Source organism: Ascaphus truei, chromosome 9, assembly GCF_040206685.1.
Source record: "Ascaphus truei isolate aAscTru1 chromosome 9, aAscTru1.hap1, whole genome shotgun sequence".
NCBI classification, from domain to species: domain Eukaryota; kingdom Metazoa; phylum Chordata; class Amphibia; order Anura; family Ascaphidae; genus Ascaphus; species Ascaphus truei.
The window spans coordinates 36,513,255-36,534,169 of record NC_134491.1 but is presented as its reverse complement, the minus strand read 5'-3'; the positions used below and the strand labels follow the sequence as shown (position 1 = coordinate 36,534,169).

General features: G+C 40.3%; 1 protein-coding gene across 3 annotated transcripts in view; it reads left to right on the top strand.

The window, feature by feature from the left end:
• The window catches only part of MDGA2 (MAM domain containing glycosylphosphatidylinositol anchor 2), a 648,696-nt gene that overhangs the window by 296,537 nt on the left and 331,244 nt on the right, over positions 1–20,915 (top strand). For all 3 annotated transcript variants that reach the window (XM_075614385.1, XM_075614384.1, XM_075614382.1), the window contains one exon: positions 5,162–5,336. In XM_075614385.1, the coding sequence (XP_075470500.1) occupies positions 5,162–5,336 (175 nt within the window). The remainder of the gene's footprint in view (positions 1–5,161; positions 5,337–20,915) is intronic.

Sequence of the window (20,915 nt, the reverse complement as noted above, 5' to 3'; positions counted from 1 at the left end):
GTCGAAACCGTCTGTGAGTGGGTTTATTGGATTTGCATCTCATCCCAGGCTATGTTTAAAAGCTGTGTTTAAAGCAGCATGCATTGGCTTAAGGGTTTAACCATGTAATGTGGTATTGAGACAAAAGGTGGTACTGTGTGCTCATTTGCATGTAATTTCCCAGAATCCCTTGCTGCAGTGGTTGCACTGTATTCTAGGAGATAATGGTAAAAAGCATGGGTTCCAGACCTGTCTTAAGACATGTGAATGTGCTCACAAGATTATATATATATTGTGGCAGGATGGCCGTGGTAAGTGAGGAGACAACACGACTTTTCTGGTGAAATTGTGCTGGTGGATTTATTTGTCCAAAAAGGGTAACTAAAACAATGGGTACACTGTCCCTTTAAATTGAAACGTAAACAAAATCCTAACCCCCGGTCGGGGCACTGACTAAACAAAAGTGCAGGCTAACTACCTGGCTGGCTAGCTAACCTAGTCCAGCCCAACAATGTTCAGCAATAGCAGTTGGCTCCTTACCTGGGAGCTTTATTCTCCCCCTTGGGACAGGATCAATCTGAGCAGCTTGTGTCTGTCTGTCAACACTCCTCTGTCTTCTCTCTGCACCTCAGAGAGAGAGACTGCCGCCCCAGAGGTATTTCCTCTTCCTGTTTTAAAGCAGGTGAACTAGCTTAATTTGAATCACCTGTGGACTGCTTAACAAGCTGGGTTAACCCCTCGTCTACTGGAAAGCATGCATACTGCCATCTCCTACTAACATATACTGAGTCAATGACCCTGTCACAATATATATATATATATATATATATATATATATATATATATATATATATATATATAATGTGTGTGTCTAGATATATATATATATATATATGTGTGTCTAGATAGTTGAATTAGTGATTAAGTACCTTACTTGAAACATTCCTTTGTGTTTCTAATATTAACCCTGTAATGCTCCATGACCTAATACATAATATGGCATAATACAACTAGTTAGAAGGAAAAATATTGAAAGACAATACTGAACCCCTAACAATGATATTTAAATGGAAAAGGCATGTCATGGTGTTTGAAAAACATATCCTTTAATCCAATCTTGTGCTATAATAGCTCAATAAAAAGATGCTCTTAAAAGGACATTAAAGGCAGGGCAATACGCCATCTTCATTAACCTTTGAAGTTTGAGTGCAGGTTTTTGGTTGGGTCAAACCTCTAAAGTACATAAATATCTACTTGTAATACTCTTTAGAAGGCCTTCCCATACCACCTTAAATCCATTTGGCATGATTTTACATCACATTAAATACTGTAAGTTTGATTTAGTTTGATGCAAAGTGTTCCATATAAAAGTTAGTGTATAATTAAACTGATAATCACCTTTCAGTTATTGAATCTGGCAGAATTAAATACCATAATGGGCTATTAAAAGTTTTACAAACACAATCTAAAAGAAGCGCAACTCCGAGGGAAAGTGGAAAAGAAGAATATCTAGTGCAGATTAAGATTCAACCAGGGACAACACAATTTAACGCTGTACATGAGATCCGCTCACCTTTTACAGGTAATAATAGCATGTTCTTGTATATCGCTGCTAGTTTTACGTAGCACTTTACTGAAACACTTTGCAGATAGTCCTCGCCCCGAAGAGCTTATAATCTATGTTTTTGGTGCCTGAGGCACAGGGAGATAAAGTGACTTGCCCAAGGTCACAAGGAGCCGACACAGGGAATTGAACCAGGTTTCCTTGCTTTAAACTCAGCGGCAGTGTCTTCTCCCTCCATGAACATAATGTAATGTAACAAAGGTGTATCACGGGCAAATCCTCCTTGTTCCAAAGTGTGATATGTAATATGAAAAAAACAAATAATAATATTACAGTACAGTTTTAATAATTTCAACCGATTCGATGTTTACTCACAAATATAAAATCAGAACAGGCCCGTAAGAAAGTTAGCCACACCGGGCACCTTCCCTGATTCTGACGTCACTTCTAGTACTGGATCCAAGAATTCTTTCATGGGGTTCTGTTCTAATTTTTCATAGATATTAACGCCATTTAAAATCCTATTAGCTTTCATCTTGGAATGGTCCAAAATAAAACAAGAACGTTTAATAGTGACTTTTCAGAGAATACTATGCTCCCTCGTCTCTTCCCTCATTCTTCGGTAGAGAAAAATCGTTTTTCTCCGCACTCTACACCCAGCATAAAAACAGTGATATGAGAGGAGTCAGAGGTGGGAGAAGACCAACAAAAAGACTAATGAAACAAGTAAAGCTCAGGAAGGGAGCAATAAAGGGATTTTAATCTAAGTAACCATGAACTCAATGAACTCACTAATGAACAAACTTCAATTTTGAAAAAAAGGATTGCATTTTGCACCAGCATTGGGACATAATATTTTAAAATTATTTATAGATGCACTGCCATTTTTAAGAAAACGCACTATTAAAATATATATATTTATATATATATATGTATATATATTTTTTTTTAAAGATTTTGATTTGAAATATGGAAAAAAGAAGTTAATGAACCAGTTAATCAAGATTAATTAGATTTGTTTAAACATACTCATTTTTATGTAAAGTAAATTTTGAATCCACATCATATTACCGGAAACTTTTTAGAATAATTTCATGGTCTAGTTCAGAGGGATTGTGAGAAGTTGACAAAAAATGTGATAAATAAACGTAAATCCAACTTTAAAAAAAGGAAAGGGAGGCTTTGAAATAATTTGATGAAAATAGGGATTTGGTGATCAAACAGGTAATTATGGTCCGTTCCTATTACATGATAGAAGCGTAATAGGACTGCTAAAAGAGATGTTTAAATAAAGAATATGATAACAATGTAATTTAGATAGCACAAGAAAAAGAGCTTGCATTATATCGGGACGATAAATAAGGAATAAAAAGTCTATGAAAAATACCCATTATGACATATTTTCTTGCAGAGTGTCCCAATGTTGTTTTTTAAAAAGCCTTTAAAAAGATCTCAATGTAAAGAACACACAGGCACCCAGGTGTTTAAAGAAAATACATCAGAGTTGGCTAAAAAGTATACCTTTGGGGGTTTGTATGCGTTTCCTTTGCAAAGCATGTGAATTAAGTTAAAACAAATCTAATATATATTTTTTCCTAAAAAATACTGAAAAGTGCTTTTGTGATCTATGTATTGGAATGCTCATGTGGGCTACAGTATAAAGTCCTGTAAATGTGAGAATCCTGGAACATCATAGGAATATTAAGAAAGGTTTATCTACACATTCTGTAGTGGTTTCCAACATTTTAGATTACGTCACAACTCAGACCCTAAAGGAATGAAATATATAAGAATTGACTAAATTCATACACATTGGAGAAGCGGAGAAAAGAAAGCTTTGAATATTCAGATTACAGACGTTGCAACCAAAAGATTTAAATGCGGAGATGGATTCCGTCCCGTTTTTAGTATGATGCAATCACAAGTTTTGCATTTTAAGATTCACATATTCCTTTCCCTGTTTTGCATTTTTGATGTATATTATTTTGGTTATTTATGATGGAGAAAGTATTTTAAGATTCCCAATGATTTACCATTATATATATTGGTTCCTACTTCATCAATTGTATAGAATACATTTTCTAATAAGGGAATATATTTTTAAACATTCTCTCTTATATTATATTCAGGGTGTTCTGAGAGTAACTATTGGTTTGACTGGATTGTGGCAGATGGGAGGGTTGATATATAGGACAGGATGTTACTGGACTATGGGAAAACCCCCTGAAGAAGACAGAACCCTAGTGAAACACATTGGGTAATTGTTTGAGATACAGCCAAGATGTTACAATGTTCCAGCCATCCCTATCCAAGTGATGGCAAAACCAGAAGTGACATGAGATCCAGAACCGGAGGTTACGTCACAATCAGGAGAAAGCTCCCGGCGGTGGCATACTCAATGGGCCTGTTTTGATTTTATGTTCTTGAGTAGACATGGCTTGAATTTTCCATCCAAATATTAAAACAGTATTTTACTATTATTATTTGTTTCTCTTCTATTATATATCCGACTTTGAAGCAAGGAGGATTTTGCTAGTGATACAGGACACCTTTGTTAAATTGCACTAAATTCATCTGGAAAATGTGAGTGGGTCTCAGTTGTGCAGTTCATGATTAAGAAGCAATCTGAACTAGATATTGTTCTGCATTCCCTCTTTCCCTTTGGGTTGGTTTTTTTTTTGGATTGTGTTTGGAGTATTGAAGGCCTGCAGGAGGGGCAAGAAGGAGCAGCACTCGCATAAGGAAAACTAAGAACAAAATAAGAAACTATCTATTTCACATGTTTTTATTCTAGTCTTTACTACTGTACTTATGTCCACTATTTTGGATCACTGCTCACAAATGTGATCGCACACTGTTCACATAATATTTCCATTGGTTTACCCACCGATATGTTCACAAGTCACAAGTTGTTGCGCCTTTTTCTTTCACACTTATTAAAAGAGTTACACCTACGTAATCGGTCAAAAAAAACCTTTTTAAAAATGTGTCAAGGAACTGTTTAAAGAATATGGCAGGATAGGTCTCGTGTCCTCTTTCGAGCAGCTTCTTTGGGCTGGAGAAGATTTAAATCTCATTCATTTGAATGGATATGATTGCTTGTGCAGCACAGGGAAGCGCCCTCGCAGCCTTTTTTGAATCAGAGTCTTAGGGCTTCATTCAATATTTTCCGAATCAGGCGATCGCACTGCAAACTGCCAAGATCGACTTGCAAGGAGTGGGCCTTAGTGGGATGCAATCATTTGTCAAGGTTATGGGCATCAATATAAAAGAAACCTATTGTGTTGCACATGGTGACTGATATTCTTTTCAAAATGCATGAAAAGACAGGAGAAAGGGAAGGAGTGTAAAATAACTTTTATTAATGTGAAATAATCTAATAATAATAATGACGATGATGATGATACTAATAAAGATGTGCTATTTTATTTCACAGAGGTTCACGAATGCTGATAAATAAAATTGGTGTTAAATACCGACAACGCCAATTTGTTATACATTTATCGACTTTCAGTGAATCCCTCCTGCAGTTTAAACTGTCTTTTTGAAGTCATCGAAACTAAATAAGAGACCAATCCTAAATATCCAAACTAACAATCTTTTCTGCTGCTTGCTCAGATCAGGTGGACCAAAACAGCAGGAAGTGCTTCCGATAGATTTCAAGACTCCAGTGTTTTCAATGAGACCCTGAGGATTACAAATATCCAGAGGCATCAAGGCGGCCGTTACTACTGTAAAGCAGAGAATGGATTGGGTTCTCCGGCAATCAAGTCTATAAGAGTTGATGTGTACTGTAAGTAAACAACCATTATCTTCTCTATTATTTGGGCTATTATAGTACAGTTTATTGGAATTGGAGACAGACATAATCAAATCCCATTGAATAGAGTGAGGAATCGTGAAAACCCTTTTACAAGAAAGTAAATTAAAAGATATGTAAAAAGTTATTGAAACATTTGCTTTGGGTGCATTGTTAAACATGATATACAATCAAAGGATTTCTAACACTGATGTACATTTATCCTACAGTGTTTTTCTGACATTATTTCACTATTGCAAAATGTCATAGCATGTTTGTAGTGCAAAGAAAGAGTGTATTACTTCATGTGATTTATCAAGCAGTGCAGAACATATAATTAACAATAAACATATAGCAATATTGACCCCCTGTGTGTATAATGCATTTGTAAATGAGCTTTCTGATACTGGGAATACTGCAAAATGGAACTACTGTATATAAAAGCAACAACAAAAAGAAATAGGCTTGAAAATCTGAAATACAAACAACATTAAAAAAAAGTGCACATTGTTAAAATAAGTGGCAATAAAAATATTATAAAAAGTTTATTTTTATTTTTTACAGATGATAAACTTTGCTAGTCTTCCATGCCTATGTTCTTTTTTTGAATTTGATGTACACCAGAAAAAAGAAAGATGACAATATGTGCCTGACTCAGCTTTCAGTTCATTGGACCTCAAGTTTTAGATACAAAACCTAGCTTCAAATTCCAAAGTTACAGAACATGCCTGTTACACAAGAGTAAATCCCCCCAGATCAAAGGAAAGGCCTTACATAAAACAACCGCAGTAATTGAAAATAATATTTAAGGAATGCAGCATGGGCTATGTTGCCATCAAAATGTAGCTGGCTACAATGAATGCCTTTAGAGCAGGAGGGATCTGCAATGTATTAAGTTGTATAATTGTGTGCCCCTCTCTCACTGGGGAGGGGAGTGGTGGAGGGGCGTCACATCATCAATAGAGCAAAAAAATCCTCAAGGTGACTAATTTATTTGCAGAAAATCTACACCCAAGAACTGGTTAGCCATGAAACTGCCCAACAATCCTACAAGTCCCAATGGTGTTACTACCTCCATGCATCTGAATTCACATACAGTACGAGCTGTTCACTGGAAAGTGATTGCTTATAAAGGTTACATAATAACTCGAGGAGGAAGGAGAATGCAAGTCAAGCAGTTCAGTGACATGTCATATTTTTATATGTTAATAGCCTAGTTTGTAAATAGGAAGTCAGAGACTAACTGCAATATTTACTTTTAAATGAGTGGACCCACAAGTTGACACATTAGATGAATGGACTGCAAGATGCCCTACTTGATAAGCAATATGGAATTCCAATAAGTTGACCCACTGCTAGGCATCGCCTACTAAATGTGACCATTAATGCTTTGTCAAAAAGCCGATGGATAGCACTAAATAGTTATTTACAGGAGAAGCGACATAAAAACTCCTGATGTTTAAAAAAAAAAAAAAATAATAATAAATAAGTGAAAAGAAGTTGGGGAATGAAAAAATTTGGGGGACCAAGCTGTCTGTTTCACAACACAACTAAGATATGCAGAGATGAGGGACAGCTATCCCCAAGCCAACGTACATCCCTACTTGCAAGCGTCTTGTGACCCGTTCAAAGTAGATTTATTGTAGAGAAACAGCAACAATGTTTCAGGTCCTAAATGGACCGTTCTTCTGGGAAAGAAGAAAAGCTCCATTTAGGACCTGAAAGGTTGTTGCTGTTTTTGCTTTTTCTCTACAATAAATCTACTTTGATTGCTCAGCAGAAGTTTGTAAGTAGTGATCTACTTTTTCTTGAGGATAGTTGTCCCTTTTCTCTGCGTATGTGCAGAGAAGAGGATTGAGAGAGAGAACCCAATGTTGCACTCAAGTTCACCCTCTGGTGATTTATGAATAAATTAAAACATAAACTTTATTAAGAACAATTGTTAAAATAATGGGTATTAAAACGACGTACTGCAGGTAGGTGGATCAGTAATACTGACAGCCGTATAGGCTCAGGATCAAAAATGGTGGTGTGTGTTAGGGATATCCAGATCACACACACCTGACGAGACAAACACAGAAATCCTAATGTGGACCTGTGTATAAGGAATACTATAGGGTGTGTTCAGGTAGATACTTAAACTTCTAGTCACCTATGGCAGGGTCTGCATAAACCAAGGTAGAGATAGGTAATATGACTAGTAGTGACTAATATATATAAAAACAAATAAACTATATATACCAGTAAAGTGTGTAGTCAGCTGAAACTCCTTTAATGAATGATAGTGTACCTTGCACGGTGTCAGAGTGACCTAAGGTAACCTACTCTGCAAGAGTGTTAAGTCCTCTATTCACACTAATAGCGTTAATCAGAGGATGGTAACTCTGATACTGAATTGCAGGAATGGTAAGTAAGCCTTATCCAGAGGATTGTGACACCTAAGGACATATAGTAAGCAAGGTGTACTTCAGAGGAGTTTATATTGCTGCGTTGTGCACAGAGAAAGTGAAACCGTGGGGCTGCTGTTCAATACAGTTTATACACGAGTGCAGCCCCCAGAAACTGTGCTGAATACTACTACTCGTTCAGAGCACTATCCCCATAGAGATTCCTATTAGAGAGGCTTGTAGTGTCCGTCGGGGCACTTCTAGCCTGTGTATTATAGCACGAGCAAACAACCGCATGAGATCGCGGTCTGAAACATGAATGCGGGGGCAGTCCCTAGTCTGCGCGTGCACGTAGGAGAAGCAGCCGACGCGCGCGTTTCGCGAGAGGCTTTCTCAAGGCGAAATTGTAAGTATAACTAAGGGTACCCTGCAGGCGAGCAGGTATATATAGGAGCCTCCAGCATGATGACGTCACATGTTAACCCTCGGTGCGCCGGGGTATGCACGGGTCTGTTCTAAGGACACAGTGAGTATCCCTATGTATATGACTGCATACCTTGCACACTGATATAATAAAGAACTGACTGATGTTGTGTGTGGTTGTTTTACTTCCTGGTCAGTTGCAGGCACAGTAGAGCAGATATACAGTCATTCTGTGCTTCACAAGGGTAGTGTAAAGGTGACTTAATAAAAGATTATTTTAATGGATAAAATGGTAATGTTAGGGTTCAGAGATACCCTGGGGAGAGTGATGTCACCACTACTAGGTGGTGGTAATGGTTAGTCAGGATTAGGGAGCTGCCTGAAACACACATGGCAACAATAGTTTAATGGTTAATTGAGGTTTACATCAAGAGTTAAGACATGCACTTTGCAATGAACTAAGAGTGGTGTAGGCTGTCATAAAAATGGAGTATACAGATATCCCTCATCCCTAGGTGAGAGTGTCCCGAGAGTGTATATCCATTTGGACTCTTTCTGTAAGAGGACTTTGTCCCAATCACCCCTTCTTTGTCCTCGAGTGGGATAATCGATTCCACAAAAGGAAACAGCCCTTGGATCTCCGCCATGACACAGGTTAACGTGTCTTGACAGAGGCTTGTCAGCCTTGTTCCTAATGGTACCGATGTGCTCAAGTACCCTTTGTTTGAGACATCTATTGGTTTTCCCGATATATTTTTTCCCACATATACATTTACCCTGGTATATGACACCTGTACTAAGGCAGTTGATAAAACTGCGTATTGAGTACATCTTCGTGTCATTCCAGTTACCAAACTGTTTGGTGATGTTCATATATTGGCATGCCTCTCATCTCTGGCAAGTGTATGATTCGGTGGGTGTCGGGGGGAGCCACGTTCTCGGTGTCTCACCTACAAAATGGCTATGAACCAGTAGATCTCGCAAATTCTTGGCTCGTCTACTGGTCATAGATGGGTAGTCCTTAGTCACTCCTTTCAGAAGTTCATCCGCTCTTAGGATGTGCCAATGTTTTTGCAGGATCGCTCTTGCATGGGGCCATTCACGGTTGAAAGTACCTATAAAGCGAATCACTCAGTCTTTAAGACTAGGTGGTTTGTCTACAATGAGTGATTTACGGGAGGCGTATTTAGCTCTTTTATAGGCCTTTTTAACGCTCCTTCTACTATACCCCCTATCCACAAAGCATTGTATCATGTTTGTTGATTGTCGTTCAAATTCCTGATCTGTGCTACAGTTCCTTCTCAGGCGATGAAACTGGCCAGTAGGTATGCCATTAACCTGAGCCCTCGGATGGTGACTAGTAGCTTCTAAAAGATTATTAGTGGCTGTCGCTTTGCGGTATATGGTAGTATGGAGGAAGCCATCATTGCCCCTTGTAATTTGTAGGTCTAAGAAGCACATAATGTCCTTATTGTAATCCAATGTGAGATGGAGATTAAGCATATTGGTGTTTAATATACCTATAAACACTTTGAGAGCTCCCTCTGAGCCCCGCCACAGGACAAACACATCGTCAATGTAGCGGACCCAGAGGTCGATGTGCTCAGTGTGTGCCTCCATTTTTTCTTTGAATACTACCTGGGATTCTCACCATCCCAGGTAGAGGTTGGCATAGGTAGGGGCACATTTAGTGCCCATTGACGTGCCTCTAAGTTGGTGGTACACTTTTTTTATCAAAGAGGAAATAGTTTCGTGTTAGTACGAACCTAAGCAGTTCCAGAGTAAAGGAGTTATATTTCTTACACCAGCCGCCACGTGTATTCAGAAAGTGGGATACTGCGTTAAGACCATGCACGTGGTCAATGCTGGTATATAGTCCCTCTACGTCTAGACTGACTAGAATTGTATCCTTGCTGATATATACGTCGTCCAACCTTTTAAGGACATCTTTAGTATCTTTTAGATACGATGGTAAGGCCATAACAAAGGGCCTGAGCACTCTATCAATGTAGGAACTGGCCCTTTCGGTAAGGTTCCCTATCCCTGACACAATAGGTCTGCCAGGAGGGGGGATCTTGTTTTTATGCAATTTGGGTAAACTATAAAAAGTGGCAGTCTTAGGTGATTTGACCCAAATGTAGGCTAGTTCGTTCTTATCAATAACCTTGTCTTCTAAGCCTTTCTGGAGGATGGTGTTGAGTTCGTTATTGAATGTCAAAGTAGGGTCTCCTTCTAATATCTCATAACACTATTGTTGCCATGTGTGTTTCAGGCAGCTCCCTAATCCTGACTAACCATTACCACCACCTAGTAGTGGTGACATCACTCTCCCCAGGGTATCTCTGAACCCTAACATTACCATTTTATCCATTAAAATAATCTTTTATTAAGTCACCTTTACACTACCCTTGTGAAGCACAGAATGACTGTATATCTGCTCTACTGTGCCTGCAACTGACCAGGAAGTAAAACAACCACACACAACATCAGTCAGTTCTTTATTACATCAGTGTGCAAGGTATGCAGTCATATACATAGGGATACTCACTGTGTCCTTAGAACAGACCCGTGCATACCCCGGCGCACCGAGGGTTAACATGTGACGTCATCATGCTGGAGGCTCCTATATATACCTGCTCGCCTGCAGGGTACCCTTTGTTATACTTACAATTTCGCGCAGACTAGGGACTGCCCCCGCATTCATGTTTCAGACCGCGATCTCATGCGGTTGTTTGCTCGTGCTATAATACACAGGCTAGAAGTGCCCCGACGGACACTACAAGCCTCTCTAATAGGAATCTCTATGGGGATAGTGCTCTGAATGAGTAGTAGTATTCAGCACAGTTTCTGGGGGCTGCACTCGTGTATAAACTGTATTGAACAGCAGCCCCACGGTTACACTTTCTCTGTGCACAACGCAGCAATATAAACTCCTCTGAAGTACACCTTGGACAGGACTATATGTCCTTAGGTGTCACAATCCTCTGGATAAGGCTTACTTACCATTCCTGCAATTCAGTATCAGAGTTACCATCCTCTGATTAACGCTATTAGTGTGAATAGAGGACTTAACACTCTTGCAGAGTAGGTTACCTTAGGTCACTCTGACACCGTGCAAGGTACACTATCATTCATTAAAGGAGTTTCAGCTGACTACACACTTTACTGGTATATATAAAAACAAATAAACTATATATATTAGTCACTACTAGTCATATTACCTATCTCTACCTTGGTTTATGCAGACCCTGCCATAGGTGACTAGAAGTTTAAGTATCTACCTGAACACACCCTATAGTATTCCTTATACACAGGTCCACATTAGGATTTCTGTGTTTGTCTCGTCAGGTGTGTGTGATCTGGATATCTCGAACACACACCGCCATTTTTGATCCTGAGCCTATACGGCTGTCAGTATTACTGATCCACCTACCTGCAGTACGTCGTTTTAATACCCATTATTTTAACAATTGTTCTTAATAAAGTTTAGGTTTTAATTCATTCATAAATCACCAGAGGGTGAACTTGAGTGCAACATTGGGTTCTCTCTCTCAATCCTCTATTACTGTATACACACCCATTGCACCGTTCACAGTCCGATTTCATTGTGGCCGCAGCAGGGGCTCCCCCATTGTTCCTATGTGCAGAGAAGGACAATTAGTGAACATACAGTATTTTAATTACTGCAACTTTAGGGGCTTATTCATTAAAGTGGGGTAGCCACATGGATAGCCCAAACCGACATCCCGGGGGTGGACGCCGCCACAATCTTGCACTAATAAGAGCAAATGCGTTCTCCTTTGACGGGCCAGCCCAGACGAAGACATAGAGACAAATAGAGTAGGGCTCGCCAGACGGTTCACAAGAAGCGGCAAGTACACACAGTGAGACGCAGCGCTTTTCTATCAGGGATACAGCCTCCAGTGTACCCTCAGCGCCCCCCCCTACCCCTTTGTATCTCCCCCCAGTCCGGTATGTCACGTTTGTCCCGTTAATGTGTCTTTGCATGTAGTTTGTCTAGTTTGTAGACCGTCATGTATCTAAGTTTTTGTTTTCTGAGAGAAATGGATATGCAGTAATGTATGTTAATGGGAGGTGATATTATGTATGCACTGTATTCCCAAATAAAAAGGAAAGTTATAAAAAAAAAAAAAAAAAAGTGGGGTAGCCAGTTTGGGCCTGGATCCATTAAAAAAGTGTATATTTAGAGAACCATAACATCAAGCCATGCTTTCTCCCATAAAGAGCACAGCGTTAACTATAACGGACATTATCAGAGATAATGGCCTGCAAATGATAAGTAAATTAGGCTTTAAAGGAGCTATCCATGTCATTTATTAGAGTTTTAGAAAAACAAAAAGGAAGGGATACAGAAAATAGAAATGGGGAGTGGGGAAGGTACCACATTTGTAACACAGGTAGCGTAAAATATATCATTGATGAGGTTGCCGCTTTTTATTTTCTTATTTTTTTACAATGTATTGAAGCATGGGGTCTCCAGAGCTGATCCCCATTACATTCAGCTCTCGGGAGCCCTTGTCTTCCGAGATACAGATCTCCAAACCGGGTGTTGGTATCTCGGCAAAGTTTAAAGCTCCCGCGTCACGTGGGCCAATAGCAAGCTGAACCTGATGATGTCACAGTCTCCTATTGGCCCACATGGCGCGGGTGCTTTGAAACTCCGCCAAGCCAAGCCAAGCGGAGCAGCTACCGGCACCCCCTACGGAGGTAAGTTTCTCCAGAAGCAGGGGGTCCCGGAGCTGAAATTAACGGGGTCCAGCTCTGGAGACCCCCTGCTTCAATCCTATGTTTTTAAAAAAATTACCCCAAAATATTGCACGCTTGGATTGCTGCTTTAAGATAACATCCCATGAAAACAGGAGAGCAGCCTCTGCCAGGGGAATAAGAGAAGAAATGTAGCAGTCCCATACAAAAATAAAGTGAAATAAGGTTTCCTATGCACTCACATAGAACACATTGGACACCGGTTCTTAAAAAATAGCTCAAGAGATGGAGGTGGCATCTTTCTTGATAGTGCATCAGGTAAAGGAATTGGGGTGCTCAAGCCTGCAGCAACTCCATCCGAAGGCATAAGTATTAATAACCCCTGGAGATACCAATGGGAGTGGGTAGGCAGAATAAAGACATGTAGGTATAATGCCCAACTATAATAGTCTAAGCCAATGAACCCTACTCACGTCATCTCCAGGTTTTTTCTGCCGGCGTGCAAGCCAGAAAGGATCCAGAATCCAAAGACATCCAGTAGAGAAAAAAACGAATGGCGCACAGCCAGGGAGCCAGGTGTGGAGTAAAAAAACTTTTCTTTATTGCAGCATGGTGAGAGACAAATTCACCCCCTTGGGGGACACAGATAGAGTCCTCCTACGCGTTTCAGACCTTGATAAAGGACCGGTTGGTCTGAAACGCGTAGGAGGACTCTATCTGTGTCCCCCAAGGGGGTGAATTTGTCTCTCACCATGCTGCAATAAAGAAAAGTTTTTTTACTCCACACCTGGCTCCCTGGCTGTGCGCCATTCGTTTTTTTCTCTAATTGATAGTGCATCAGAATGGAAATAAAGAGGGAACATACATAGGGCAAAACTGCTAACTCAATAAGGATTATTGCATGTCCACTAAACTCCATTAAGCTTAACACAGGGATTTAACGTTAAGTTATTTAAGTGATACTAAACAGGGCATTACTCCTATCCACACACTGATGGCATGAGTTACATAACATAGCATTATTTTCCTCACCTCTCTACTTCAGCAAAATACTTATTTCAGGGTCTGAATAGGAGTAACCCCAAGACTGACACAATATCACTTTATTGCAGGATAAAGCGACATTATGCTACAATACCATGAGGTTAAGCCTAGGTAAATGAGAAGTCGCTCGGACATTGTTTTTGACTATTGCTTTGAGGAAACCATGTTATCTTAGGGCGCATAACGCCCGATCCTGCTGTAGCTAATCTCACATTATGAGCCCTGCTCTAAAGAAGCTTTTGGGGCTTATTCTAGTAGCTCCGAACGTGTAATTGTCGAACCTCATGCTTTGGCATGTTCAGAAGTAGCAGAATGAAATGTGAGAGAAAACCCTATTCTCTATTGCAAATCGCACCTTTTTTTGTTTTTTTGCTTTAAAGGGCCTAACCGCCCGAATTGTACGTGCTTTAGAGGCGGAATGACCTGAGGTCGTGCTATCTCCATCCCCAGTGACATGCGTTTTGCTTTCTCAGCCAAACCCATATTTCAGGCTCTGGATGTAACTCTAGGCAAAATAGTTTGTACACCCGCTCTTCCTATTCCGGATGTAACTCGCAACACCAATCTCGCCACTCTTAGGTGGTATTTAAAAAGTGTGAGTTTGTAGAAAAGGTTTGCATAACGGAGCTACAAGAATAGTAGTTGTGGGAAAAAATGTGAGTTGGATGATTTTTTGACAAACTGATCGGATTGTCAGTGCAGTGGTGAAACCGTTTCTAAAAAAAAAAAAGCCTTTTAGCCGCGGTTTGGACCTGCGAGAATTGCTTACAGACTAGCACAACATACCAATTCACTTCAAAAGGGCACTTTAGAAGCCATTTGTCACACTTTGTAACTACCAGAATAGGCCCCTTAATGTCCATTGGAAGAAATCTTGGGGAAATCCCATCTAAAATAGTTTAGGTTTATAAATTGACATGTAAGAAAGTGTTTAATTGAAAAGTTTTTTTGTATGCAACATCTATCCTCTGACTCCACAAATGAAGCCACAATGTATTTTATCATACCCTTTTCCTAAATTTCGACATAAAAAAAAAAAATGAAAGAACGGATCAGGGATTTGAAATTGAGATTTGGAAAGAGTAGCAGCCCTCATGCTGACTTTTCAGCTTTAATTCATTTTGTGTCATTTGCAGCAAAGATGATTTTCTTTTTCGAAAAAGGTGTTTTTAATTTCCATCTAAGATATGATGCAATTTTCAATAAAATATGATTTAATCTTCTCTTGGCCTTCTATTTGTTAGAAGTCCCATTGGCATTCCAAATATCCTCTCCGAGTATTTGCATGTATGCCGGGAATAATGAATATGAATATGAATGATCTTTTTTTAATATGGTGATAACATAGGATTTAGCATATCAGAAGGCAAAATTCTTCTTCTCATCCTTCACATAAAATAAATAAATAAATTAAACTACAAATGTGGCCAGGGTTATTCCTCCAGCTGGCTCATTAGTTTGACGTATTTGGTACCATCACTGCCATTGAATCCTATAAAAATCGGTGGCATTCTTCGTTGTAACACGTTATGTGAGCATAGTGATCAATTACGTCTGCTACATCTGTATGTTAACAATGTAACATTCAGTATTTCTCACAGGTGAGATAGTAAACGTTTTCTATAAAGCATTGCTTCAATATGACATCATCATTAGTGCCTCGGTCCGAGGAATTAAAAATATTTATTATCATTGGTCCAACCAGCATATTAATAGATGATCAAACTCATAACGAAGGTCGAGCCACTTGTTGAACTAAAAGTTTGCTAACAGGAAAGGTATTTAGACAAAATGGCATTTTGACAGAAATGATAAAAGTTTGTGTCCTTAGAAAGACATGTATAAAGTGGAAAGCCCAGCAAATGTGTGATAGCTGCAGGAAACATGAAGTATAATTAGCACAAATTTTTATTCCTACTATACCATTCATTTCCTGCTATCCTTTTAAAAAACATGAGATTTACTTTTTAAAGACTCGCTTTCTGTTTTTATGGCATACAGTACATATTGCCCAAATGTTTCACAAATATGATCCAAAGAGTTTTGCCAGAGTACAGTACATAATTCATTTGTTTTAATCAGGGACAGAAAAAATATGTTTATACAGTTCAACCACCAATCAGATTACATAAAGTCTCCTTAAAACATAGTCATCCGCCTCTTGAGCAGAAGCCTTCATTTATTTACATATACTTTGTGCCAACCTTTACATACTTTAACATGTCATACTTTGGTTTGGTACAATAAGATATGACTTTTGGAAAAAGTGTTCTGTTAGTGTTTTCAGCATCATAGGTAAGTGGCTGTGCCATAGTGTATGTTTGTGGCTTGTTATGCAGCCATATAATAGGACTTTGGGATGAGGGTTAGAGAGAAAAAGAGAGACAATGTTACCTGCATTGTGTGATAATACTATCCCTGACATAAGTAAAGCTTTACTTTAGTGACTGCTCTCCTAAGCATTGGTACGTACTGGAATGTATTATTTCTTAGTAATTGACCCCCAATCGGTATCCCCTCTTTTCACTACCCGCACAGCACATTTAATTAAGAACTGTTGTTATTACATCTAGGGACTAATGCAGGAGTGGCCAACTCCAGTCCTCAAGGGCCACCAACAGGTCAAGATTTGAGGATATCTTGGCTTTAGCACAGGTGGTTCAATCAGTGGCTCAGTCAACAGATGAGCCACTGATTTAGCCACCTGTGCTGAAGCAGGGATATCCCTAATACCTGGCCTGTTGGTGGCCCTGGAGGACTGGAGTTCGCCCACCCCTGGACTACATGAGTGAGACGCTGTTGTTAAAATTCCAATCTAGAGGTGTTAATAGACATTTTGTGACGATCCTTGAGAAACAGCCACTGAAAACCTTAACTGGATAAGCTGGCAAAATGTGTGTGCTAAACACCTGAGGGGTTAGGATTATGTCAATATGATCAGTTTTCATGTTGACTAAATCTGAATGCTAAATGAACTAGATGAACTGATTTCTCTTTGGAAGCCCACTGCACTACTTCGACCTAAAGAAATGGAACACGTTCACGGAGTTTGATGGAAATAGTGGAGTTGACTTGCGAGCCAAGGAGGTCCCTACATCATAGAATCTCGTCTTTAGCTACAGATTATTTAATCATTCATCTATAGCAGGGGTGGCCAACTCCAGTCCTCAAGGGCCACCAACAGGTCAGGTATTTAGGACATCCCTTCAGCACAGGTGGCTCAGTCCATGTCCTTAAAACCTGACCTATTGGTGGCTCCTTGAGGACTGGAGTGGGCCACCCCTGGTCTAAGATTTAGGAGGAGATTGATTATCATTCAATATAGGAAACAACTCCCCAGCAGGGGACAAACCGGTGCACAGCAAAGGGATGAATGAATAATCAGAGGGATTTATTTAGATAAAAAAACACGGACAAAAAGCACTGATACAGTCACTCTAACTTTTTTTCACAAGCAGGGTGCTTTATCAAAACCTTTTGTCTCAAAATGAGAGGAAACAGACATATAGTGCAGACCAGTATGGTTCTTTTATCTTTCAAATATAGCAGCAGTATAAAGTGCAAAACCCATGTACACACATTCTGTACAAGGGGTACATTCACAAGTTTGTTGGATGCCCAGCGGTTGCACGCCATGGAGGAATGAAAATCAAGCCGTCTCCCATCCCTCTGCGGTGCTTTCGGGTAGCTCCGGGAGGCTCTCGGCTGTGAGGTCAGCGTCACCTCCGGTTGGATTGACGTCACATCCGGTTGGATTGACGTCACATCCGGTGAAGTTTAGACCGGAAAAGATCGTGAAGCGGACAGTGAATGGATCCTCCTCGCATCTCAAACAGACCAGTAGATGGCTCAACGCGTTTCACTGATCAAGTCGGCTTCATCAGGATTAATGAGAGTCCCATGGTATCTTGAGTTTATATATAGCATATGCAATCAAGAATCATTGTTTGGTCACAGGTTCTCTTAATTGGAACATAAGTCTCTGACCAAATGAAGACTGTCTAAAATACAGAGGAACGTTATTTTAATAACATTATAAATAAATATACCATAATATTTAAAACAACATATTAAAAAATCAAAAAAGGTTTATTACATCGCTCGATAAAATGTATATGTAAATATTAAAAACACATGGATGCAAGGGAAGTAAACATAATTATGCACTTTGTATAATGCATTAGTAAAACCACACTTTGAATATTGGGCACCATCCATAGAAAAGACATTATGGAATTGGAAAATTTGCAGAGAAGAGCTACCAAATTAATAAAGTGGATGGATAATCTGATTTATGAGGAGAGGCTAGCTAAATTAAATTTGTTTACATTGAAAAGAGGCTTCTAAGAGGGGATAATAATAACTATATACAAATATATTCGGGGACAATACAAGGAGCTTTCAAAAGAACTATTCATCCCAAGGGCAATACAAAGGACTCTGGGTTAACCCTTAAGGTTGGAGGAAAGGAGATTTCACCAGCAACAAAGCAAAAGGTTCTCTACAGTTAGGGCAGTTACAATGTGGAATTCATTACCCATGGAGACTGTGATGGCAGATACAATAGATATGTTCAAAAAAAGGTTGGACATCTTTTTTTGAGAGGGACAAATATAATTGTCAATATTTGGAGTCAGGAGGGAATTTATTTTTCCCTGTATGAGACATCATTGGATGATATTTCACTGGGATTTGTGTTTGCCTTCCTTTGGATCAAAATACTGTAAATACAAATATAGGATAAGTATTTGTCCTCTAAATTTAGCATAGGTTAAACTTGATGGACATACTGTATGTCTTTTTTCAACCTCATTTACTACCGGTATGTAACTATGTACAGTACACTATCTTTAAATTTTTGCTCTTAGTGGATGATTTAATTAAGGGCAGATTCAAATGGTAGTAATACCGAGTATGATGTAAGTTATGTCTTTCCTCATATGAATGTATTGGGTTCTTTGCAGAGTATGTAAAATAGGTGTGGGTTACCCGTTGCAAGTTTACTGAGTAAATTTAAGGACCATAAGAATAAGCAAAAGAATAATATAAATGAGGTGAATGATGGGAATTGGCAGACGTGAAATTTCAGAGAGGTAATCTAAATGCTGACATTTTAGCAAGGCACTGAAGCAGGGCCTCATTATTTCTTTTATTGCTATACAGACGGGCATTTCACTCATTAATTGCAACCATGTCATTCTCAGGGACCAACAGAAGATTTTTTTTTTCCTTTTTATAAATAGAGGTTCTACATTACGTCTTAACTGACAGCTTGCCTGGCAGCTTCATTTAGATACAGATTCGCAAAGGTTTTATATAAACAGAGTCTCAAAAGTCTTCAGATATTTTACAGCCATGCTTGTGTAGCCCTCTTACCCCCACCCTAAGTGAGATTGAGGTGGGTAGGTGTATCTGACTACTTATCAGTTTTGTGCTGTACCTGTTTGGCAACCAGGAGGGCTGAGCTTCCTCCCCGGGGAACCTAGGGTGAATTACTCTTATCACTACTATATGGTGCAGCGCCTCCACCTGCGATGGCTCCCATAGAGCGGGAGTTGTTCCTGGCAGGACACATACAAATGAACACATACACTGGATGTGAAATAGCAACGGTCTTTACTATATGCAGAATGTAACTTAACACATACATCAGCAATACACAACAAGATATATTTACCACCCTCTGCCACTAGCTGGCAGCTATAACCTTGCCCCTAACTGGGCTATAACCTCCTTAGCCCCTAACTGGGCTATAACCTTACACCCCCTTCCCAACCCCGTGTCCAAAGAGTCCAAGCCCACCCAAATGTGTGAACAGGCCTGTCACATGTGAGGAGCAAGGTAAAGTTGGTGCATGTGTGGAAGGTTGTAAATACCTGCCCAGGTGTCTCTACACCTGGGTGTCTTCACAAAGGGTCTACCGGTGCCGCTTGGTCCAGCGCTGATCTGTACCTCCGCGTGGGATGGGAACCAGCCGAACGTCCCACCGTAAGGACAGTCTCTGGATCAGCAACACAGCTTACAGGAACATGCAGCATACACTATACTGGGTCCCTGCACTAAAGAACTGCACAGGGTCTCTCTCTCCCTGCACTAAGGAACTGCACAGGGTCTCTCTCCCTGCACTAAGGAACTGCACAGGGTCTCTCTCCCTGCACTAAGGAACTGCAAAGGGTCTCTCTCTCCCTGCACTAAGGAACTGCACAGGTACTGTCACTAGGTCCCTGCCTAGCACACAGCTGAAGGGGCACAGGGTCCTTACCCAAGGGCCTGTCCCTATGAACACCCACCCTCTCTAGTGGGGAGTCAGAGCCTCAGCTCTAGCCTGGGGATTTCTGACCTAAGGCAGAAGCTCGTAGCTCTCTGTCCCCCTTCTTTCCCCCTCTGTATCCTCAGTCTGACTGAACAATCCCTGTCTGCACACAACATTGTATCTTCTTTGCAGCATGAGAATCTGTCAGCCTTGGTGGCTGTCTGACTGCATGTGACAGGGATCATAGGACATTCCCCAAAGGCAGCTGGGAGATGTAGTCCACTCAGGACCTCTTTCCTATGGGAACCGCGTGCGCGATCTCTCCTGCGCCTGTGCGAAGCTGTAATGGCCGCCGCTACACTTAACTGCACCTGCGCAACTTCCCAGAGCTCCTGCACACTTGATATGGCCACCGCTAACCTTGCCAACCTCTGCGCATTGCGCGAACCTCGCGTCACAACCAAGATGGCGGCGCTCACCGGGAGAAGTCGCCGTCCCCTTCCCCCCACTGCCACAGGAATAAGGCAGGTGGCAAAGGAAGATCAGGGGAACCGGAGGTGACCCCCTTACACTCTCCCCCTGGTGAAAATACCAACGTCCCCGCTTGGAGGACAACGTCACCCAGCACAAAGTTATATAATAAAAATGCAGGGCATGATAAATACAACTTATCACATATGCTTTGTATGAATTGGTACACCACATAACAACCACAGTAATACCCGAGGCCAGCTGAGTGTT